Raw genomic sequence first — 23,640 nt, forward strand, 5'->3', positions numbered from 1 at the left:
AAATCATTATAGAAAAGAATTTAGATGGTGGGATTTAATATTTGTTTTTAAAACTATACTATTCACTTCACTATCTGTAACTTTATTGTATAATCCACCCGTTTATTTTTCAGCTTTAGTAATTTGTCAAATTGTTTACTCTTATTCACAATTTGCATTCTCACCACAAAGAAAAGATCATATGTATAGAGTTGAAAATTTATTAAATCTATTTCAACTTTCAATATTAATCGTAATTAATACTTCAATAATTAGAAATTTATCTTTTAATTTAATTGGTATTTTATTTACTATTGTAATTTTCTCTTGTTCTTTAATAACAATAATTTATAAATTATTCTTTTATAAAAAATTAAAAACTATTAAAAATCATAGACTTTTAAATTTAATTATAAATGTTGATGATAATAAAAAAAAAACAAATAAAAATAAATAAATAAATAAAAAAAAAAAAAACAATTATTTAAAAACAAATAAAATAAAATAAAATAAAATAAATATTTAAATAATAAAAAAAAAAAATTTATTTAAACTTTATAATTAATTTTTAAAAAATAAACTATTAATAATGACAATGATTGTCACTCCATTGGCAATTTGATAAAACACAACTTAATTTACCTTTAATTGATTCACAAAACTCTTTAAAAGAAAAAAAAAAAAAAAAGTTAATAAAAGTTTTATATTAGTATTTAATTATTATAAAAAAAAAGGAAAAATAATTCTTTTAAAATTCTTACTCTTTAAACTTTCTTGTTCACCTTCAACTTTATTACATGATTCATTTTCCCATTGACAACCATATTGTGAACTTTCATTACAAATTGATTCGGAAAGATAAGAACAAACACTATTACCTTGGTATTCTTCAGTTACTTCAACTGCATTTTCAATTGCATCAAGAGCTGATTCTCTTCTAATTGTAACACAAGCAAATTTATTATGACCTAAAGCTTTCCAACTTTTTTTTTTTTTTTTTTTTTTTTTTTTTTTTATTTTTTAAATAATAAATAAAAAAGAAAAATTAGTATTGATGATGATGGTGGTGATGACAAAGATAGAATGAAGATTTAATAGAATTAAATATTTACAAGCATGGTGGAGAATTTAATGCACAATAAAATGCATTTCTATTTGATGAACAGCTTGCAGCATTTGTAATACCAACAAATAATAATACAGCAACTAATAAAGATACAATGAATTTCATTTTTTATGAATAACTTTGATTTAATAATTCTACAATAAAAAAAAAAAAAAAAAAAAAACAGCAAAGAAAACAAAAAAAAAAAAAAGTAAAAAAAAAATAAAAAAAATAAAATTTTGGTTTTATCCCACCAGGCTATGAGATATTTTTTGAAACCCACAAAAAAAAATTTTTAAAAATTGATCAATTTTTTTTCGGCTTCAAATAATTTTATTTTAAAAATAAAAATTTCGTGGTATTCAAAATTGAATTGAAATTTGATTATTTAAAAATTTTATGTAATGCTTAATCTTTTATTTTATTTTTATTTTCTTAATCTTTTATTTTATTTTTATTTTCTTTTATTTTTTTTTTTTCTTTTTTTTTATTTTTTTTTTAATTATTATTTTTTTCTTTTAAAACCTTTATCAACGAGCAAAATTGTCAATTCTAAATTAAATAATAATAATAAAAATGACAGAAGCAACAATGATTGCACTTAAACAAATAATGCAAATTTAAAATTAAAAAAAAAAAAAAATTTAGTTTTAAAAAAATAATGGTAATAATTTAGTAAAAACAACAATTAATTTTTCAAATCTTTGTTTTATTGTTTCTTATTGAGTAACATTTAATGATGATTGTGGTTTATAATTTACAAAAAGTTTTTTTTTTTCTTTATTTTAATCTTATCATTATTTTTGAAATAAAAGTTTTATTATATTATATAATTGTTGTTTTTACTAAATTTTCTTTTTATATATAAATATTTGTTTATTTCTTTTCATCTTTTGAATTATCTTTATCTCTAAACTCTGGTTTTAATTCATATAAATGATGGTAAGGTCCTCTTTTGTTTAAGATACAAACTTTCTCTAAAATTGTCTTTAAATGATTCTTTGGTTGTTCTGTAAATGATTCCAATGTTTTAAGATCTAAATGTTTCTCTGCTCTAAATGCACTGAAGATAAGATCAAGAACTTCATCTTCTGGTAATTTTTCTTTTTTGTCTGTAGATTTCTTTTTCTTTATAGTTTTGATATAAAATGAGAATTAATAAAAATTTTTATTTATTTTTTTTAAAAAAAATAAAAAATAAAAAATAAAAAATAAAAATAAATAAATAAATAATACTTACTTGAGTAATACCAACAGTACTAACTTTAACTTTATTTGCATCGAAAAGTGTTGGAGTGAATAGTTCGGATTCATCAATGACTTGAGTCATTCTAGTTTTAGTATTATATTTAGTATGTCTTGATTTCATTAGATCTCTATATTGTGGTGATTCAACATCAATCTTTATATCACATCTTAACCCTATATTACCTTCCAATGCTAATGCACCATCTTTATCCTCTGAAAATATTTTTAATGGTTGATTATCTAATGTATTTGCTGTTGTAATTAATTGAAATTCTTGTCCAACATCTGGTCCATATGATAATGATATCTATATAAAATAAATAAATAAATAATTAAATAAATAAAACTTTTATATATTTATATCTATACTATATATATATAAAGAAATAAAGAAATAAATTCTTACATTGTCACCACCTTTTATATGAATTTGACCAATTTCACCTTGACCAATCTTTTGCCAACTTTCTGATAAAAACTTTGGTACTTTAATTAACCAAACTTGATTATCTGCATTATCTGTATTAACTTCACCTACTAAAGCATCATTCTTTTCTTCGCTCATTATTTTCTATTTTAATATATATTTAAGTGTTTTTGTGGTGAAATTAAAATGAAAATAAAAATAAAAAAAAAAAATAAAAAAAAAAAATGAAAAAGTTGGGAATAAAAAAAAAATAAAAAAAATAAAAAATAAAAAAAAAAAATAAAAAAAATAAATTAAAAAAAAAAAATAATTACATTCAATTAAATTAGATTATTAAAAAGAAGATTATTTTATTTTTTTTTTATTTCAATTTTTTTATTTATTTTTTTATATATTTTTTTTTTTTTTATTTTTGTTTTTTTTTAAAAAAAAAATAATTAATAATTTTTAAAAATATGGAGTTTATTATTTAATTTTTTTTTTTATACATAGATAATTAATTTAATAAAACCAATTAAATTTTATTTTTTATTTTTTTATAAATATATATAATACAATTAAATTAATTATATTTTTTTTTCTTTTTTTTTTTTTAATTAAATTAATTATTTATTTAATTAAAAAAAGTGGAAAGATTTTTTTTTTTTTTTTTGTTGGAAATTCGATTTCCAACAATTGTTGAAATTTTAAAATAAATATATACATATATATATAAATTGACATGAACCTTTTTGGAAAGAAAAAAAACTAATCAATCAAAGACATTCATTTAAACTTGTTGTTGATTGATTAGTAGATGCATCACCTTCAATTTCACCAAATTTACTTGCAGTAAAAGCTAATGCATCTAAAGTATTAAAAATTGAATTTGATGACGAATTTGCAGAATTTGAAATTGTTGAAGATGATGATGGTGAACTTGATGTTGACATTTCATAAAATGATGAAGATGTTGATAATTTGCTTTTCTTATTTGAATTATTTTTTATATTATTATTATATTTTTGAGAAGTAAATGGAACAGTAATTGTGGGTATATGATCAATTGATTTACTACTTAAAAGACTTCCCTTTGAATAAGATAATGAAGAAATTATATGATCACCATTTTTTTTAATTGCATCATCAATTAAATTTTTAATTGGTTGAACTGCATTATTTGCAGAATTTTTTAATTTATTGTTATTATTATTATTATTATTATTATTATTATTATTATTATTATTATTATTATTATTATTATTATTATTATTATTTAAATTTAAATGAAGATTTGGTGTTGATATTGAAGTTGAAGAAATTATTGGTGTATGTTGTAATGAATTTGATTGGGATTGAGATTGTGATTGTGATTGAATTGGTGATTGTGGTGGTAAATTATTTAAAGATGAAGTTAAGTTTAAACCTTTGAATGATGATAAAGATGCTGTTGAAGATGATAAATCATCTTCATCATCACTATCAAATATTTCATCATTAATAGATTCAATATCATCAATACCATCTTCATCTTCAGTATTACAATTGTGCACTGAATTTGGTGATGAAACACCACTACAGTCTGATAATGATGGTACATTACTATCCAAATTGGAATTAAATGTTGGTGAAAAATGATCTTTTTTAATTTTTTTAAATTGATTATTTGGTGATAAATATTGATTATTATTATTATTATTGTTTATATTTTTTTTAATTTGATTATTACTAGTAGTAGTGTGATGATAATGATTATAATGATTATTATTATTATGGTGATTATGGAGGTGATGATAATGGTTATTATTATTATTATTATTATTATTGATTGTAATTGGGCTACTTTGTGGAGGTTTATAAGTTTCTTCATCAGTTGAATCAAATTCATCATCTTCATCATCTTCATCATCATAATCTGCACAATCAATATTATTTTTACCACTCAATAATTGTGGTGAGGTAAATGGAGATGTTGGTAATGAAAAACTGGATGCTGAAGAACCAGTATATGCAGATGATGTAATATGATTTAATGATTGTGATGATTTTAAATTACTACTATTTCTTTTAAGTGATCCAATAGGATTTTTATATAATTGTTGTAATGGTTGAAAATGAACTTGAATATTATTATTATTTGTATTATTATTATTATTATTATTATTATTATTATTATTATTATTATTATTATTATTATTATTATTATTATTATTATTATTATTATTATTATAATTATTATTATTATTATTATTATTATTATTATTTGTATTATTATTATTATTATTACTATATTGTAAATATTGTTTATTTAAATTATTTAAACAATCCATATAATAATTATTTTGTTTTGTCATATTTAAACTTGGATTTTGTAATTGTAAATGTTGAAGTGGATTTTTTGAATCAAAATTATTTGAAAAAACTAATGTATCTGATAAAGGATAATAATAATCATTTTTTAAAATATTTAATTCTACCAAATATCCAATTGATGAAAAGAAAATTGTAATTGATGATTGATATTCAATTGGATTTTGTATCCAATTTTTAAATAAAATTGAAAATTCTATTAATCCTTTCTTTTTATTATTATTATTATTATTTTGATTTTGATTTTGACTTGGATCTGTTATTGATAATTGTTGATTTTGGAAATCAGCCATTACATTACACAAATTCCAAATATTCTTTTTTTGTTTTTTTGATAATTTATTAAAAATTGGAGTCCAATATGTTATTAAAGTTAAATGTTGTAAAACTGCAGGGAATTGATTTTCCCAAATACAATTTAATTCTAAAAGATTGGTACTTTTAGAATTATTATTTTTATTATCCTTATTATTATTATTATTTTTATTATTTAAATTATTTAAATTATTATTATAATTATTGGATTTTTTAATATAGCTTTTAATATTACTTTTACTAATGGGTGATGATGATGTGGTCGTTGTGGTTGTTGTGGTTGTAGTATTTTGTAATTGAGGTGATTGTGATGATGGAGGAAATGATGATGATGGCTCCATTTTATTATTATTTAAATTTTAAAAAAATTTAAATTGTTTTTAAAAAAAAAAAAAAAAAAAAAAAAAAAAAAAAAAAGATATTTAAATATTTTTTATTTATATAATTTACAAATGTAAAGATAGAATGAAGATAATTATTTTTATTTACAAATTTTACAATAATTTTAATTTATAAAAAAAAAAAAAACAATAAAAAAAAATAAAAAAAAAGATATGTAATGTTGTTTGTGAAAAAAAAAAAGTTTAAAATAGATTTTTTGATTGAAAAAAAAAAAAAATTAATAAAAAATTTAATTAAATCTTTTGATATTGTAAATTTAACTTTAATTGGTGGAGTTTTTTTATTTTTATTTTTTTTTTTTTTTTTTATTTTTTTGAAATTTTATGAAAAAAAAAAAATAAAAAAAATAAAAAAAATAAAAAAAAATAAAGATATATATAATTGGTTGAAATTATGTGTTGAATTGTTTTTATTTACAGATATATTGTAATTTTACAGTAATTAATTTTTTTTTTTTTTTTTTTTTTAATGATGAGAAAAAAGGAATTTAATTTTTTTATTTAATTTTTTTATTTAATTTTATTTATTTTTTTATTTTTTTTTTTTTTTTTTGTTATTTTATTTTTAAAATTATTTTTTTACTTTTTTTTTTTTTTTTTTTTTTTTTTTTAATCAAAAATTTGATCACCCCCAATTTTTTTTTTTACCTTTATTATCAAAAAAAATATTGTTACTCATTCAATGTGGTTTCAAATATAAACACATTGTTTTGTGGTGGTGTGGGGTTATTAATATAATTTTTTAAAAAAAAAAAAAAATAATAAAAAAAAATAAAAATATTGGCCTCAACCAAATCACAAATAGAATTGAGTGTTTGTTTTCAAATTATAGTGTGAACCTTTTATGAAAATAAATTAAAATTGTTTTTATCACCACTAAATCCTTGAATCAAAAAAAAAAAGATTAAGTTATTTTTAGCATATCAAAAAAAAAAAAAAAAAAAAAAAATTATAAAAATAAATAAATTAAAAAAAATAAAAATAATAAAAAAAGATATAAAAAGAAAAAAAAAAAAATTAAAATTATTAATATGGAATTACCATTTTTGTTGCAAAGCTTTATTTTGAAAATATTTTAAAAAAAAAAAAAAAAAAAATTATATGATGATATTTTTAGTAAGATTAATTGAGATTTTTTTTTTTTTAAAAAATATCTATATTTTTTTTTTAAAAGATCCAATGAATTGAAAATTTTAAATATTTTTTTTATTAAAAAAAAAAGATATTAAAGTGGATTTTTAAATTATCAAATAACTAAATAGGGTAAAATCTTTAAAAAATAATCTCAATTCAGTGTTTTTTTTTTTTTTTTTTTGCCATTTAAATTAAAATAACAATTGACTAGATTTTTATACCAATTATTTAATTTTAAATCTATCCAATTGATTTTTTTTTTAATTAAGGCTAAAAATTTAAAATTATCCATTTTTTTTTTTTTTTTTTTTTCCTTTTTAAATATAGGCTTTAAAAAATTGTTAAAATAATAAATAAAAAAAATAAAAAAAATAAAAATAAAAAAAATAAAAAAAATAAAAAATTTGATATACAATTAAATAACAAAAAACTTGTTTTTTTGAACTTAATATCTATTTTTATATAAAAAAATAAATAAATAATTATTAAAAAGAAAATGTGGTTTTGAAAAAAAAAAAAAAATAAAAAAAAAAAATAGTCCAAATCAGGTGGTTTGGATAATTTTATTTTTTTTATTTTTTTTTTATTTTTTTTTTATTTTTTTAATAAAAAAATAAGAAAATGATTTTTTTTTATTTTTTTTTATTTTTTATTTTTTTTTTATACATAAAATTTTTTATATTTTTTTTCTCAACAAATAATAAAAAACAAATAAAAAAAAAAATTAAAAATTAAAGAAATGATATTATTATATAATAATCATTTTGATGAAAACGAGATAGAAAAAGGAATGAAAGAAATCAATAATAATAATAATATTAATATTAATAATAATATAAATAATAATAATAAATCACAAAATATAAAAAATGAAATGTATACAATTAAAAAAAAAGAAATTATTGATATTAAATTAATAAATGATGATAATAATAACAATAATAATAATAATAGTAATTGTAGTTGTAGTAAAGAATCATCAACTTCTTCAACATCAATTATATCACTGTCATCATTTTTTTCAAGTATAAATAATATTTATGATGAAGATGAAATTGAAAGAGCAATTGGTTTAAAAAAAAGTAATAAAATTTATAATAATACAATTATTTATAGATCAACAAGTCAACATAAAAATTTAATACCATTATATGAACATTATTATAAAGTTTCAAAATCAACTAAATTAATTTTTACAACAGATCAATTCGACCCAAAAGTTGATATAGATAATGATAATTTAATTGTATTTGCCAAAGGATTAGAACCTTTAATTCAAGAGAATTTTGAATTTTATTGTTCAGAATTAATTCATCTCTTTGAAATTTTAAAAAAACATAATGCAAATAATATGAAAATTTTATTATTATCATTAAATTCACAATATAATTCATTTTTAAATTCATCATTAATTGGTTTAATTAAATATTTTAATAATAATAATAATAATAATAATAATAATAATAATAATAATAATAATAATAATAATAATAATCAATTCATTTCAATTGATTTCGATAATAATTCATATTATAATAATAATATTTTCAATAATATTGAATTAATTATGACGAATTTTATTAATTATAATAATATAAATAATAATAATATAAATAATAATAATAATATAATTCAAATTATAAATAATAAAATATTTAAAGAATATAATCAAATGATTGATGAAAATTTTAATAATAAAAATAAAATCGATAAGGAAGATGATAAATTTGGTAAGACAGTATTAATTACGGGTCAAGAAGGTTTATCATTACAATTTTTAAAATGGATTATAAATAAAAGAAATACCAATATAAAAGATATAATTGTTGTATCAAAATCATCAATTGATTGGGAAATTGAAAAATTAATTGAATATTGCACCACCAATAATAACAACAACAACAACAACAACAACAACAACAACAACAACAACAACAACAACAACAACAACAACAACAACAACAACGATAATCAAATTACAATTCATTTCAAAAATTTAGATATTTCAAAAATGTATTCAATTAAAAATTTATTAAATCAAATTTATAAAGATAATAATATATCACCCGTTGAATCTATATTTCATTTCTCTAATAATAACAATATAAATAATAATAATAATAATAATAATAATAATAATAATAATAATAATAATAATAATAATAATAATAATAATAATAATAATAATAATTTTAAGAAATTTCATGATTGTAGTTCAAATGGTTCATTAAATCTACATCAAATATCAATTGAAATGAAATGGAATTTAAAAACATTTTTATTAAATGGTATGAATATTAGCAACAACAATAATAATAATCTTGGTGAAATTAGTTCAAATGAAGTTTTAGAATCATTAAATAATTACAGAAAATCAATTGGATTATCATCAAGTTTAATAAAATGGTCACCATCAAATATTTATGATAGTAACAATAATAATAATAATAATAATAATAATAATAATATTGAAATTATTGAATTTTTAATTAATAATAAAGAAAATTATTCAAATATTAGTATTTTGTAAATAATAAAAATAAAATAAATTTTTGTAAATTAAAATATTCTTTTTATTTATTTAATAAAATAATAATAATAAATTGATTATAAATTTTGTTTTTTTTTTTTTTAATTTTGTTTTTTTTTTTATTTATTTTCTTTTACGAAGATTATTATTATTATTTATATTATTATTATTATTATTATTATTATTATTATTATTATTATTATTATTATTATTATTATTATTATTATTATTATTATTATTTGATTTTGAAATAAGTAAAGACATTAAACTTGAAAAAGAATCACTCTTATTATTTAATAATTCAATTGCATAATTATAAGATTCATCTTTTGAAACACCAAATGCTTTTGAAACTTCTGTCGAACCTGTTTTTATAATGGTTGAATAAAGTGGAAAATCATTTTTTGGTGGGATTGTTCTTTTTTAAAAAAAATAAAAAAAAAAAAAAAAAATTATAATAATAATAATATTAATATTGTTTTTTTTTTTTTTTTTTTTTTTTCTCATGTATATTTTTAAAAATTTAATAATTACTTTATAATTGGTGGTTCTAATTTAAAATTTGAAAAATTTTTAATTAAAATTGATTCAGGTTTATTTAATATAAAAGATTCTAAAGATTGTTGGGGTTGTCTTAAGATTTGAGTATGAATGAAATTACGAACAGTTTTAAAATCAGTTTCTAAATAAAGTGCACCAATGAATTTAATTAAACAACGATATGAATAATGACTAAAATAAATTGATTTATAAAATGAATTTGAATTAATTTGAAAACGAATAAATTCTGATAAACCAATATCTTTACAACGTTCTCTTAAAAAGTAAGAACTTTTAATTGATTCTCTAAACTCTTCAAATATTGATTGATCATTAAATGAAAATTCTGAATCTGAAATTGAATGTCTATAACATAATTCTCCAAAAAATCTTAATTTATTTTGTTCTGCTTCATTTTGTAAACTTGGACAATGTGTTAAACTATCAATTATAATTTTTGGAATTTCAAAGTCATCATTGCCATTTTTTGAAAATTTAATATTTAAATCTTTTAATAATTTTAATAAACTTGGTTTAAATTCTGTTTCCATATCTTCATTAACTTTTTTACCATATAATTCAGAGGTGGTGGTGGTTGTTGTTGTTATTGTTTTATCAATTTGTTTATTATTATTATTATTATTATTATTATTATTTCCATTCGTTATTGTTATAACTTTTGAATCATTTATATCAATACCTTCAACATCTAAATATAATGGTTCTAAATCATCAAATTGTTCGGTTGTTTTTATTATATTTTGAGTTTTTAAACGAATAAATCTTTTATTATTATTATTAAAATTATTAAAATTATAAAATATATTTTTATTTTCAATAAATAAATTTTTCCTAATATTACAATTATTTGTAATTTTAATAATATTTTTAATCATTTTATTTTTTTTTTTTTTTTATTTTTTTTTTTTTTTTAATTAAATATAACTTTTTTTTAAAAAATCTGTAAAAAAAAAAAATATAAAAAAAAAAAAAAAGGCAAAAAAAAAAAAAAATATAAAAAATAAAAAAAAAAATTATGAAAAAACGTAAAAAAACGAATCTCTGTTTTTTTTATTTTTTTTTTTTTTTTTATTTTAAATTAACTATAGTTTTTTTTTTAAATTTATTTTATTTATTTTAATTTTTTATTATTATTTTGATTTTGATTTTGGTTTTGATTTTTTTTTGAAAAAATTATTAATTTAATAAATAAAAATATATTTATAAAGAAACCTAATGTTAATACAAAGATTCCAAAAAATATGAAAACATATTTAAGTAAACAAAAGTTTGAACCAAAATAAATAAAAGTATCAATTGATGATGATGGATAATTTTTTAAAATTTGATAATGACAATAATTTTCAAGTTCATCAAAAATTAAACCTAAAATTGGTATTAAATTATAAAGGTCACTAAATGATTTTTGATTTTCATAACCCAAGATTGGGTATGTTTTTGATAACATTGAAATTACAATAATTGCTAAAAGAATTGGAAATATAATATCATAATAACTTGTATACATTGTCATATATAAATCTCTACCTTTTGGTCCTAATAATTCTAATGTTTGAATTGCTTGAGTCTTTGTATAACCTATTAAATATGAATCTAATAACTTTTTTTTTTTTTTTTTTTTTTTTTTATTATTTAATATTTTTAATAATAATAATAAGAAAATATAAATAATTTTTTAAAAATAAAAAACACTCAATACTTACATTAATACTTAATTGTGACATAATTTTTGTTGACATTAAATTGAAAATAAAAAATGCCAAAACTAATGTAGGAAATAATACATATGGTGAACCTGTTAAATTTCTTAACTTGTTTGATAAACTTCTTAAAAACATTTTATTTTTACTTTTATTATTATTATATATAAATATATAAAACCATACAATTAAAAAAAGAGTGAAAAAATAAAAAAACTAAAAAAAAATGAATTTGGTTTTTTTTTTTTTTTTTTTTTTTATAAAAATAAAAAAATTTTCCATTTTTTTTTTTTTTTAATTATTTTTTATCATTATTTGATTATTAAATAAATCAATAATAAATCAAATTAATAATAAAAACTTTATATTATGTCTCATTTAGAAATTATAATTTCCTTTTTTTTTTATAAAATAATTAAAAACAAATATTAATTTTTTTTTTGGAAATATTATTAAACAACCAAAATATTCAATTTAGATAATAATAAAAAAAACATGATTAATTAAAAAATTAAAATTTTAGATTTTATAAAAATAAATTATTTTATTTAATATTTTTTTTAAAATATAAAAAAAAAACCCCACAAAGCTAATTAAATAATAAAAAAATACTAATGTTAGAAACTAATTTAGAAATATTATTTAATATTTAATTTATAAATATTTAAATGGTTATTATCAGACAAAAATTTTGTACACGTAATGTTTCTATCCGCAAATAAAACTCAGTCCGCTCGTCAAGGGTTCACATCATTAAATAACCAAATAAATCAATACTAATTAAAAATTATAAAAAAGAAATTAACATACCAATTAAAATGCAGTTATATAGCAAGACTTTAAAACAAAGAGCTAGTTATTTTTTTATTTGTACAGGTTCTAAATTTTAAATTAAAAAATAATATTAATAACTGATTTTTTTTTTAAAAAAAAAAAAAAATAGAAAATTATTAAAGGACCAATTGATAAATCAGACGTGTTAAAAAAGATGTCCTCATTTTACAATCAGACATATGCTTGTATGAAAATCATCATATCTATCAATTGGTTCGAATAATTGTAATTTAATTCTTACCTTTATTTCATGAGGGGAAAAAAAAGTTTTTAAAAACTAATTTTTTTTTTTGGAGGCATCTGCATACCAAGAATTAAACTGAACTATTAAACAAGGCAATTTTCTAGAAATAAATAATAAAAATAATATGTTAATAATTTAATCTTTTTTTTTTTATAAAAAAAAATGATTTATTTAAATAATTATTTTTTTTGAGATATTTTGTCAGATGTTATAGAAGAAGTAATGTTTTTATTTCATCATTCTCTTTAAGATGTCCCTAACAGGTTTTCATCATATAAATAATCCCAAAAATAAATTATTCTTTAAAAAAAAAAAAATATATTTTAAAACTTACTCTTAACCTTAAGACATTTTATTGGTGCACCACAACAAATTGATTTGAATGAATTTTATTTTTTTTTTTTTTTCTTTTATAAAAAAAAGTGGAACGAAAAAAAAATTTGAAAAAAAAATTTGAAAAAAAAAAGTAAAAAAAAAGAAAAGTAAAAAAAAATAACGTTAAATTCGAAAAAAAAAAAAAACGTAGTTCTTAAAAATAAAATTAAGCCAAAATTTCCTCATTTTTTTTGTCTGCCTTTTTTTTTTTTTTTTTTTTTTTTTTTTTTTTTATTATTATTAACTTTTACAGAAATATTTCAATAAACACAAATAAAACTCAATCAAATGGTATATAGAAGTAATTTATTTAATTTTTTATTTTTTATTTTTTTTTTTCTCTTTTAAATTGTTCTATGTAACAAAAGCATCACTTTATCACTTTAAATATTTAAGTAAAATCCATTAAAAATTCTTTTCCTTTTTTTTCTTTTTAATTTTTTTTTTTTTTTTTTTTTTTTATTAATTATAAATTTTTTAAAATAATAATCTTTTTATAATGTTTTAAAAGTAGATTAAAATAATAATAGTTTCAAATGATTCAAGTAATTCGACCAATGTAAATAATAATTGAAATAATTCTTGAAATAATAGTAATAAAGGTCCAAATTTTTATTGATTATTTTATTAATTATTGTGATTTTGAAATTGAATATCCAAAACCAATAGTTTATACTATTGGAGGGAATTTAACAGTCTAATAACTTTTATATTATATTTCAAATATTACAATAGAGGTTAATAATCAATTACAAAGTAATAATATTTAATTTATAAATTTAACAACAATAACATGTAATTTACCATCAATTAATGAAACAAGTCAATCATCAATAATAAACATCTACTGCCAAAAAACACTATAACCACAATTTTTAGAAAAAAGTTATTATTAAAAATAGCATTTGAAAGTAAATCATGGAGTGGATATATTTTTCAATATTCTAAAGATGAAATTCTGTATAATAAAAGTTATAATTCAAGTGATAAATCTTTTAATTAATAGCACAAATAATAATAATAATAAACAAAACAAGGAAAATGGAATTAATATATAAGTACAAAAGCACAATTGTGTTAATTTGTACCTTTGTGCCTTCAAGTATAGCTATAATAGTATATTTGATAAAGATTTTCTTAATAAGAAAAAGAACAAATAAATTATTACATAAATCTTAAAAAAAGAAATTATTTATCACAAGAACAAAAAAGAAATAGGTCGTGCAAAAGTAAAAGAAGTTGACGAAAAAGATCCAAGAAACAAAATTTGAAAATAAACGTTTAATGCTTCAATATGCTACCAGGAATGCAAAATATAGAAGCACTGTAGCATGGATGGAAAAAGAGTTTGAAAAACAAGAGTTTGAAAAATAAGAGTTTGAAAAACAACAAAATCAATCAAAAAATGATAATATTGAATGTTCAAGTAGTGGCCAAAGCCAACAACAAGATTTTGAAAATAAAAATGAAACAACGTCTCAATTACCACCATCACAACTACCACCACAGCTACCCTCATCACCACCACCATCACAACTACCACTACCACAGCTACCCTCATCACCACCATCACCACAGCCACCATCATCATCACCACCACCTACCTTCATCACCACCATCACCACCATCACCACCATCACCACCATCACCACCATCACCACCATCATCATTATCATCACCATAAAATAATTCTGAAATTAAAAATAAAATAAAATAAAATAAAAAATAAATTAAATAATCCCATTTATTATTTTAATATATATATTTGTTTTATTTTGATTGGTTTGAAATTCTACTTGTTGTATTGTACCATATGACGTTCTACAAATTTGAATGTAAATCTATTTTGAAATTCAATTGATTTAAAAGTAACATCTGTATATTGATATAAATTAATTTTAACTTATAAAATTCTACCTGTACCTATGGTTCTATTTTGAGCGCTACTGATCTATGGTATGTAAATCCATTTGAAGAATTTCCTTGGCTCTGGTACACCGAGTGGAACGAATTCTAGATCCATTTGATCATAATGAGTATCAAGAGCTTGCATATATTTGGAGAAAGAAATTAACCAATTGATGGATGGGAAATGTTTACGTTGTGCTAATTTTTTATCTAAACCCCAGAATACTTGGACGATACCTAAAGTGGCAGCAGTGACTGGATCAGCAAAATCTATATTATAAAAATTAATAAAATTAGTAAAATATTCAAATTTTTTCAAAGTTGCCATCTTAAAAATTTTGGCATACCTCCACCAGAGGTTTAACTGCACCGACAACTTTAACGTGAAACAAGTTATAAATTAATTAATTAATATTAAAAAATATTAATTGTAAATGCAACTTGCATTTACAAATAAATAATTTTTTTTTTTTTCTTTTTTTTTTTTTTCCTTTTTATTCTTTTTGTAAGTTTAATTATAAAAAATAAAAAAATAGAAATACCTTAAAATTTTATTTTTATTTTATTTTATTTTTTTATTTTATTTTATTTATTAATTTTTTTTTAAAACTAAAATATGGAAAAAGAAAAAAAAAATAATTTCAATATAAAAATAAACCCTCAATTGAATTTTAAAAAAATAAACCCTCAATTAAATCTTAATAAAATGGTAAAGGGTTATTTTTTTTTTTAAGGTGTTTTTGACTATTCAAGAATTTTACCACATTATTCAAAAAAAGAAATTAAGTTATGACATAGTTATTTAAATTGATATATCATTCATTCAAATGAGAAGAAAAGATGGTAATACCTAAAATCAAGGAAAAGAATCGAGATTGGATATCTAACAGGTAATAAACATATTCAAACATATCGATTACTTGCAAAAATTTTTTAAAAAAAAAAAAAAAAAAAGATGATGATTAAATAAATAATAATGGTTAATCATAATAAGACATTCCTATTTTTTTAATTTTTAATTTTTTATTTTTTTTTTATTTATTTTTTTTTGTTTAAAGATTAAAATTTTTTAAATAAGGAAGTTACACTTTTTATACTAAAAATAATAAATCCAAAAATTAATCTAAAATTCTTTTTTTTATTTTTTTTTTTTTTTTCTAAAATTTTTTTCACCAAATTTCTTGGAAGTGTTTTCAAAAATCTGTATTTGGAATTTTTTTTTTTTTTTTTTATTTTTTTTTTTTTTTTTATTTTTTTTATTTTTTTTTTTAATTTAATATATTTTTTTTTATTATTTTTATTTTTTTTTTAGTTTTAATATGATTATTTATAGAAATGATGGCCGTTTTAAATATTTACCAGGCCGCTGAAATTATGAATGCTACATTGGTTATATAATATCAAATAATTTGGAATAAAAAGTTAATTAAAGAAACAATGCAATTACAATTTGAATATTGTGAAAAAGTGTCAAGAAGACTTTCAATTAAATGGTTTAGAAAATTTTTTTATAAATTACATTTGCACCAAAGGTGATGATTCAATTATATCGGGCAAACTGTTCCAACTTTTGATCTTAGACTTAAAGGCATGAAAATCCTACAACTGGTTGTTTAAAGGTTAGAGCTATGATGGCAGTTTCCAACATATACTATGCAGAAATTATGAATGCATGCATAGGTTCTTTGATGGCAAATAGTTTAGAATCAGATTTAATTAAAGAAACCAATGCAATTACAAATTTGAATATGTCATCAGGTCCAATTAATACTTTGGCTGTAAAATCGAATTTATTTAGAAAGTATCACAGCAAATCCTATAAAACTCAAACTGTTAAATATGGTGATCTCTTTTGGTCCAAAAATGATGATGAAACAATTAAAGGATTTGAGAAAGTTTTGGAAACTGAAAGTTTATTAATTGGTCCACATTTAATTATGCATAGTGAATATTATAAATTTCGTGAAAAAAATAACGATCCAATTAAATTTGTTCAAAATCCAACTATTTAATATAAAAACACATGTAAGAATGATATTTTTTCAAGATAGAGCAGTAATACCACTTCAAAACAAAACAAATCCATCATACAAAAAAACTAATTCAAGGAATATCGGTGAAGATTTACCAAAATCCTTTACATTTGAAATTGATAAAAATTTAAAAATAGGAGCAATGGCCTATATGTACAAACATCTTATAGATTCACTTGGAAATGATGTCGAAATTATTAAAAAGTACCTCCAACCCTATTATAAAACAAAAATTGAAACCAAAGAGGAATTTAAATCTTATGTAGGCAAACTTATAATGATGGTAATACAAAAAGAACATGGAAACTGTATTATAGGAGAAGATACAGACTTAAAAATAAAGGGATTGGTTAATGAATATCTTTTGAAAAAAGGTATTTTACAAAAAAAAAATTAAAGTTGAAAAAGTGGTTGGTTAAGCAAAATCTTTAAAACTTTACAATCATTATTTATTCTAACTAATAATCTAAAATAAAAAAATAAAAAAAACACTTTTAAATAGTACATTCCTTCTTTTTTATTTAATATTTATTCAAAGATTAGTAATGACAGACGAATTAACCGAGTCGAAAATATTTAAATTGAATCTATTAATTTTTTTTAATAACTATTATATTAATTTTTTTTTTTTTTTTTTCTAATTTATTATTTTTTTTTTTAATCAATATATATCTAAATTATTATTAAAATTATTTATATATTTATTTTTTTTTTTTTCTTTATTTATATTTACCTTATTTACTTTACTATTTATATACTCTTATATTTATATATTTTATTTATTTCTTTATTATATTAAAATAATTTTTTTTTTAGGACAGTCATTCGTAGTGATAAACACTAACAAGACGGGATATTCACTAATTTTTATTATGTTTATCAAACAAGAATATGAATTGAATTTTTTTTTTTTTAATTAAATAACCTACCAAAGAAAATGCTAACTAAAAAGTATGGATAAATTAAATATATATATTCTTTATTGATATTTCGAAGATATCAAACACTATATAAATTATATTTAAAAGCTAAAATGCAAAATCACGTTTACAAACAATTCGTTGTAAATTAAAAAGAGGTATCAATCAAGCTGCTCCTCTTAATAAATGAGTACACCACCATAATCTCCTCTATCATGCTAAATAATAAAAATAAAAATAATAATAAAAAATACAGCAAACACAACCTGAGAGGAATCTTTAAAAAAAAAAAAAAAAAATGATGCAAAGTATAATTATTGTTTTGGTTTAGATTACTTTTTTTATTTTTTTATTTACTATTATATATTTATATTATTTTTTATTAATATCATTTATTTTAAACTAAATCACTAAAGTTTCTGAAAGCAGTAATGATATCTTCATTGAGAGTTGAGAAATGAGCAGTTAAAGTTTGTTCACCGTCAGTTGGATCTTGGAATTTCATTGAAGTAATTCTGTGAATGATTTCTTTTAATTCATTTTTAATTTGATTCCAAGTAACTTTATTATCAGCGGTACTTGATTCAACAGCTTTTTGTGCTAAATTGTAGAAAGTCATCATATTCTTTAACATCCAAACGGTCTTGAAGAATGGACAACATTTATCGTATGGAGAGAAACCATTTTGTTGAAGGAAATCATCACGAATAATACGAGCGACTTCAATGGTAATCTTTTCAGATTCACCTAAAGAATCTTGACCGACCAATTGGACGATTTCAGAGAGATCTTCTTCCATTTGAAGAATTTCCTTGGCTCTGGTACGGAGTGGAACGAATTCTGGATCCATTTGATCATAATGAGTATCAAGAGCTTGCATATATTTGGAGAAAGAAATTAACCAATTGATGGATGGGAAATGTTTACGTTGTGCTAATTTTTTATCTAAACCCCAGAATACTTGGACGATACCTAAAGTGGCAGCAGTGACTGGATCAGCAAAATCTCCACCTGGGGGAGAGACTGCACCGACAATTGTAACTGAACCAATACGAGTTGGATGACCAATACATGATACACGACCAGCTCTTTCATAGAAAGATGCAAGACGAGCACCCAAGTAAGCTGGATAACCAGAATCTGCTGGCATTTCAGCTAAACGACCAGAAATTTCACGAAGAGCTTCAGCCCAACGAGAGGTAGAATCAGCCATCATAGCAACATTTAAACCCATATCACGGAAATATTCTGCCAATGTAATACCAGTGTAGATAGAAGCTTCACGAGCAGCTACTGGCATATTTGAAGTGTTGGCAACTAAACAAGTACGTTGCATAATTGGTTCTTCTTTATCACCGACTTTAGTATGGAGTTCTGGGAATTCCATAAGTACTTCAGCCATTTCATTACCACGTTCACCACAACCTACGTAAACAATTGCATCAGAGTTGGAGAATTTAGAGAGAGATTGAGAAATTACAGTCTTACCACAACCAAAAGCACCTGGAATAGCACATGTACCACCTTGTACGCATGGGAAAAGTGAATCAAGTACACGTTGACCAGTTAATAATGGATAATTACATGGAAGTTTTTCAATGACTGGACGTGCACTACGTACTGGCCAATTGTGAACCATAGTTAATTGTTTACGTTTACCATCGAATTCAATGGTTAAAAGTGCATGATCCAAAGTGTATTCACCAGCTGGTGCAATCTCTACGATGGTACCCATTTCCTTTGGTGGAACCATAATCTTATGGATGATTAAATTATTTTCAACAACTTGACCAAAAATATCACCACCACTAACATTGTCACCAACTTTTAATTTGGTATCTGGTTGATATGGCCATTTAATAGTTCTATTTAATGATGGAGTATTAATACCTCTTGGAATATAAATACCTTTTGTAATCTCTGCAATTGCATTTAATGGACGTTGAATACCATCAAAAATATTATTCATAATACCTGGACCTAATTCAACTGTTAATGGTTTATGAGTTCTTAATACTGGATCACCAACAGTTAAACCAGCTTATTAAATAAAAAATTAAAAAATATATATATTAATATTATTTTATTATTAATATAAATATATATATTATATATTTTATTTTTTTTAATTGTACTTACAAGTTTCTTCGTAAACTTGAATTGTGGCAGTATCTTCTTCTAATCTAATAATTTCACCAACTAATTGATTGTGACCTACACGAACCAACTCGTACATAGCAGCACCAGCTAATTGATTAGCAATTACGACTGGACCTGATACTGATAATACAAAACCTTGTGAATTATCAGCTTCAGTTGAAGCGAATGATGGTAAACCTGAATTTTTTGACTAAATATTATTATTTTTTGGAAAAAAAAATTATGATTAATATTAAATTATTATTATTATTATTATTAATCTAAACAAACAAAATAAATAATTATTTGGTGTGTGTGTATATATATATTATTGTGAGTGAATGAATGATCGTAAATTGTGTGAAGTATGTTTTTATTTTTAATTTATGATTTAGCATGCAATGAAAATATAATCAATCATTTGGTTTAAAAAAAAATTTTAATCATTTGATCTTTATAAATATATTGATATATCATCATTTAATAAAAAAAATTATATTATTTTATTGTTATTTTTAATTTTTCCTTTAAAAGGAAATTAAATAAAAATATATTTTTTTTTGGTTGGTTCTTACCATTTTGTATGTTTTATGTTACAAAAAGTTTTATTAAAAATAAAAAAAAAAAAAATAAAAAAAAAAATAAAATAAAAAAAACTTTGTGAATAAAAAAAAAATTAGATTTTCTGTAAAAAAAAAAAAAAAAAAATTACAAAGAAAAAAAAAAAAAATTTAAAAAAAAAAAAAAAAATTCTAAACCCTGGTTGGGGAAATAACGAATGAAAAAAAAAAAAAAAAAAAATGGTTTGAGCCTGTAATTGTTGACAAGTTTTATGATCGATTTGGAAACTAAACAATTAAACATTTAATTATCTAATTTCCTCTTTTTTTTTTTTTCTTTTTTTTTTTTTTTGGTGAAATTTTGTTTAGAAAAATAAAAATATCCTTTTTGTGTGGGCAATAGATTATTTTGAATTGTTTATTTATATTTTTATTTTTTTTATTTTCATTTTTATTTTTATTTTTTTTTTTTTTTTTGTGGAAATGAAAAAAAAGGTAATAAAAATAAAAATTTTGTGTGTATATATGATATTAAGTTTTAGTTTTTTTAACATACCATTATTTTTTATAGTTTTTTTTTTTTTTCTTTAAAAAAAATATATATAAATAATAAATAAATAATAATTAAATAATGGGAAAAAAAAAAAAAAACTTTGTTTCTTTTATAACAATGAATTTAAAACAATTTTAATTTATGCTTTTTTTTTTTTTTTTTTTAATTTAAAAAAAAAATTTTAAAAAAAAATTTGGAAAATTTTTCCAGCCCGGTTTAATTTTCCCCCGGGGTTTTTTTTTTTAAATTTAAAATTTTTAAAATTTTTTTTTTTTTTTGAGCGTTTATTTTAAACAGAAAAAATGGTGATTTGACTCTGTTTAACTTTTTTTTTTTTTTTTTTTTTTTTTTTTTTTTTTTTTTTTTTTTTTTTTTTTTTAAATAAACAAATTCCAAAACTTTTTTTTTTTTTTTTATAAACTTTTTTTTTCTTTTTTTTTTTTTTTTTTTTATTTTTATTTTTTTTTTTTATTTCATAATTAAAAATCTTTGAGTTTTGAAGTTAATTATTTATTTTAAACCAGCCCATTATAAAAAAAAAAAAAAAAAAAAAAAAAAATCAATTAATTAATTTTATTATTATTATTATTATTATTATTATTATTATTATTTTATTTTTTTTTTCTAAAAATAAAAATATGAATTTTTTAATTATAGAAGTTCGTCGTTAGTTTTTTTTTTTTTTTTAATTTTTTTTTATTTTTTTATTTTTTTTAATTTTTTTTTTTTTTTTTTTTTTTTAAAAATTTTTTTTATTTTTCGTCAAAATTTTTTTTTTTTTTTTTTTTTTTATTTTTTTTTATATATATAAATTAAAAAAAAATGAATAAAGAAATTTTTAATTCAAAATTATTTGAAAAATTAGATAAAGATAATTTAATTGAAAATTCAAGAGAATGGAGTAATGAAATTGATTCAACATGGAATTATAATGATGTTGTTGGAATTTTAAAAAGTTGGGAATCATTAAATACAATTAGTTTAGAATATATTGATTCAATTGTAAATTGTTTAACAGAAACTGGTAAAGATATTTTAATTAATGGATCACCAGAAGCAAAATTATATAATATTTTAACAGAACAAGGTATGTCACCAGCTGATGCCAATAAACAATTTGGTGCAACAGCATTTGGATCAGCCAAAAATAAAGGTTGGATTGAAGTTAAAGCTGGTAAAATCTTTAAAAAAGTTGAATCAATTAATGATATTGTTAAATCTGATCTTTCAATTCCAGACCTAAGTAAATTGGATTCGAAAACCTTAGAACAATATAAGAAATCAAGATTTATTGAAGAAAAGAAATTATCATATTATCGTGTTACCAAAGGTGAACAATATAATAAACGTTCAAAGGAATTATCAGATTTAACAATTGAAATGTTAAAAGATGATTCATGGGAAAAAGAATCATTCAAAGTCAATATCAATGCAATGGGTGTTGTACCAGAACAAGGTTATCGTCATCCATTGAATAAAGTAAAGAATGAATTTAAACAAATCTTTTTAGATATGGGTTTTGAAGAGATGCCAACTTTTAATTTCGTAGAGAATGGATTTTGGAATTTCGATGCTCTCTTTCAACCACAACAACATCCAGCTCGTGAACTTCAAGATACATTTTTCATAAAGGATCCAAAGACAAGTCATGATTTCTCTGATGAATATTGTGAACGTGTTAAACAAGTTCATAGTGTTGGTGGTTATGGTTCATTGGGTTGGATTTATGATTGGAAACTTGAAGAAGCTGAAAAGAATATTCTTCGTACTCATACCACTGCTGTTAGTGCTCGTATGTTATATAAATTGGCTCAAAATGGTTTTAAACCAAAGAAATACTTTTCAATTGATCGTGTTTTCCGTAATGAAACTTTGGATGCAACTCATTTAGCCGAATTTCATCAAGTCGAAGGTGTTATTGCTGATGTTGACATTTCTTTAGGTCATTTAATTGGTGTTATCTCGGAATTCTTTAAACGTCTTGGTATTGATAATGTTCGTTTTAAACCAGCTTTCAATCCATATACTGAACCATCAATGGAGATTTTCGGTTATCATCCAATTCTTAAACGTTGGGTTGAATTGGGTAATTCTGGTATCTTTAGACCTGAACTTTTATTACCAATGGGTATTCCTGAAAATGTTAGAGTTGCTGCTTGGGGTTTATCACTTGAACGTCCAACTATGATTAAATATGGTTTAGATAATATTCGTGCAATCTTTGGTAATAGTATTAATGTAAACTTTATTAAAAATAATCCAATTTGTATGTTTGAATCAAAATAAAAAAAAAAAAAAAAATAAAAAAAAAAAAAATAAAATAAT

General features: G+C 19.6%; 11 protein-coding genes across 11 annotated transcripts; 4 read left to right on the top strand and 7 right to left on the bottom strand.

The window, feature by feature from the left end:
* Nucleotides 1–562: 562 nt before the first annotated feature.
* DDB_G0287129 (hypothetical protein) lies at nucleotides 563–1,210 on the bottom strand (the record flags this gene model as incomplete). Its single annotated transcript, XM_632250.1, has 3 exons — nucleotides 563–642; nucleotides 741–961; nucleotides 1,092–1,210. 3 exons carry the CDS (start codon nucleotides 1,208–1,210, stop codon nucleotides 563–565), a joined length of 420 nt encoding a protein of 139 aa, XP_637342.1.
* A 750-nt stretch (nucleotides 1,211–1,960) lies between these two features.
* gtf2f2 (TFIIF subunit) lies at nucleotides 1,961–2,897 on the bottom strand (the record flags this gene model as incomplete). Its single annotated transcript, XM_632251.1, has 4 exons — nucleotides 1,961–2,212; nucleotides 2,325–2,639; nucleotides 2,680–2,700; nucleotides 2,739–2,897. The coding sequence occupies 4 exons, from the start codon at nucleotides 2,895–2,897 to the stop codon at nucleotides 1,961–1,963; spliced, it is 747 nt and encodes a 248-aa protein (XP_637343.1).
* Nucleotides 2,898–3,514: 617 nt separating this feature from the next.
* On the bottom strand, nucleotides 3,515–5,764 carry DDB_G0287133 (hypothetical protein; the record flags this gene model as incomplete). Its single annotated transcript, XM_632252.1, has 1 exon — nucleotides 3,515–5,764. The coding sequence occupies one exon, from the start codon at nucleotides 5,762–5,764 to the stop codon at nucleotides 3,515–3,517; it is 2,250 nt and encodes a 749-aa protein (XP_637344.1).
* Nucleotides 5,765–7,697: 1,933 nt separating this feature from the next.
* Nucleotides 7,698–9,488, top strand: DDB_G0287187 (hypothetical protein; the record flags this gene model as incomplete). The annotated part of the gene is made up of 1 exon (XM_632253.1): nucleotides 7,698–9,488. The coding sequence occupies one exon, from the start codon at nucleotides 7,698–7,700 to the stop codon at nucleotides 9,486–9,488; it is 1,791 nt and encodes a 596-aa protein (XP_637345.1).
* Nucleotides 9,489–9,611: 123 nt separating this feature from the next.
* DDB_G0287135 (hypothetical protein) lies at nucleotides 9,612–10,924 on the bottom strand (the record flags this gene model as incomplete). Its single annotated transcript, XM_632254.1, has 2 exons — nucleotides 9,612–9,906; nucleotides 10,023–10,924. The coding sequence occupies 2 exons, from the start codon at nucleotides 10,922–10,924 to the stop codon at nucleotides 9,612–9,614; spliced, it is 1,197 nt and encodes a 398-aa protein (XP_637346.1).
* A 236-nt stretch (nucleotides 10,925–11,160) lies between these two features.
* Nucleotides 11,161–11,887, bottom strand: DDB_G0287189 (hypothetical protein; the record flags this gene model as incomplete). Its single annotated transcript, XM_632255.1, has 2 exons — nucleotides 11,161–11,649; nucleotides 11,753–11,887. The coding sequence occupies 2 exons, from the start codon at nucleotides 11,885–11,887 to the stop codon at nucleotides 11,161–11,163; spliced, it is 624 nt and encodes a 207-aa protein (XP_637347.1).
* Nucleotides 11,888–14,667: 2,780 nt separating this feature from the next.
* On the top strand, nucleotides 14,668–14,886 carry DDB_G0287191 (hypothetical protein; the record flags this gene model as incomplete). Its single annotated transcript, XM_632256.1, has 1 exon — nucleotides 14,668–14,886. The coding sequence occupies one exon, from the start codon at nucleotides 14,668–14,670 to the stop codon at nucleotides 14,884–14,886; it is 219 nt and encodes a 72-aa protein (XP_637348.1).
* A 267-nt stretch (nucleotides 14,887–15,153) lies between these two features.
* Nucleotides 15,154–15,438, bottom strand: DDB_G0287137 (hypothetical protein; the record flags this gene model as incomplete). The annotated part of the gene is made up of 1 exon (XM_632257.1): nucleotides 15,154–15,438. One exon carries the CDS (start codon nucleotides 15,436–15,438, stop codon nucleotides 15,154–15,156), a length of 285 nt encoding a protein of 94 aa, XP_637349.1.
* A 1,109-nt stretch (nucleotides 15,439–16,547) lies between these two features.
* Nucleotides 16,548–18,215, top strand: DDB_G0287139 (hypothetical protein; the record flags this gene model as incomplete). Its single annotated transcript, XM_632258.1, has 4 exons — nucleotides 16,548–16,603; nucleotides 16,699–17,054; nucleotides 17,158–17,517; nucleotides 18,172–18,215. The coding sequence occupies 4 exons, from the start codon at nucleotides 16,548–16,550 to the stop codon at nucleotides 18,213–18,215; spliced, it is 816 nt and encodes a 271-aa protein (XP_637350.1).
* Nucleotides 18,216–18,460: 245 nt separating this feature from the next.
* vatA (vacuolar H+-ATPase A subunit) lies at nucleotides 18,461–20,780 on the bottom strand (the record flags this gene model as incomplete). Its single annotated transcript, XM_632259.1, has 3 exons — nucleotides 18,461–20,103; nucleotides 20,203–20,413; nucleotides 20,778–20,780. 3 exons carry the CDS (start codon nucleotides 20,778–20,780, stop codon nucleotides 18,461–18,463), a joined length of 1,857 nt encoding a protein of 618 aa, XP_637351.1.
* A 1,357-nt stretch (nucleotides 20,781–22,137) lies between these two features.
* Nucleotides 22,138–23,601, top strand: pheSA (phenylalanyl-tRNA synthetase, alpha subunit; the record flags this gene model as incomplete). Its single annotated transcript, XM_632260.1, has 1 exon — nucleotides 22,138–23,601. The coding sequence occupies one exon, from the start codon at nucleotides 22,138–22,140 to the stop codon at nucleotides 23,599–23,601; it is 1,464 nt and encodes a 487-aa protein (XP_637352.1).
* Between the last annotated feature and the right edge of the window lie 39 nt (nucleotides 23,602–23,640).

This window comes from Dictyostelium discoideum (genome assembly GCF_000004695.1).
Source record: "Dictyostelium discoideum AX4 chromosome 4 chromosome, whole genome shotgun sequence".
NCBI lineage: Eukaryota > Evosea > Eumycetozoa > Dictyosteliales > Dictyosteliaceae > Dictyostelium > Dictyostelium discoideum.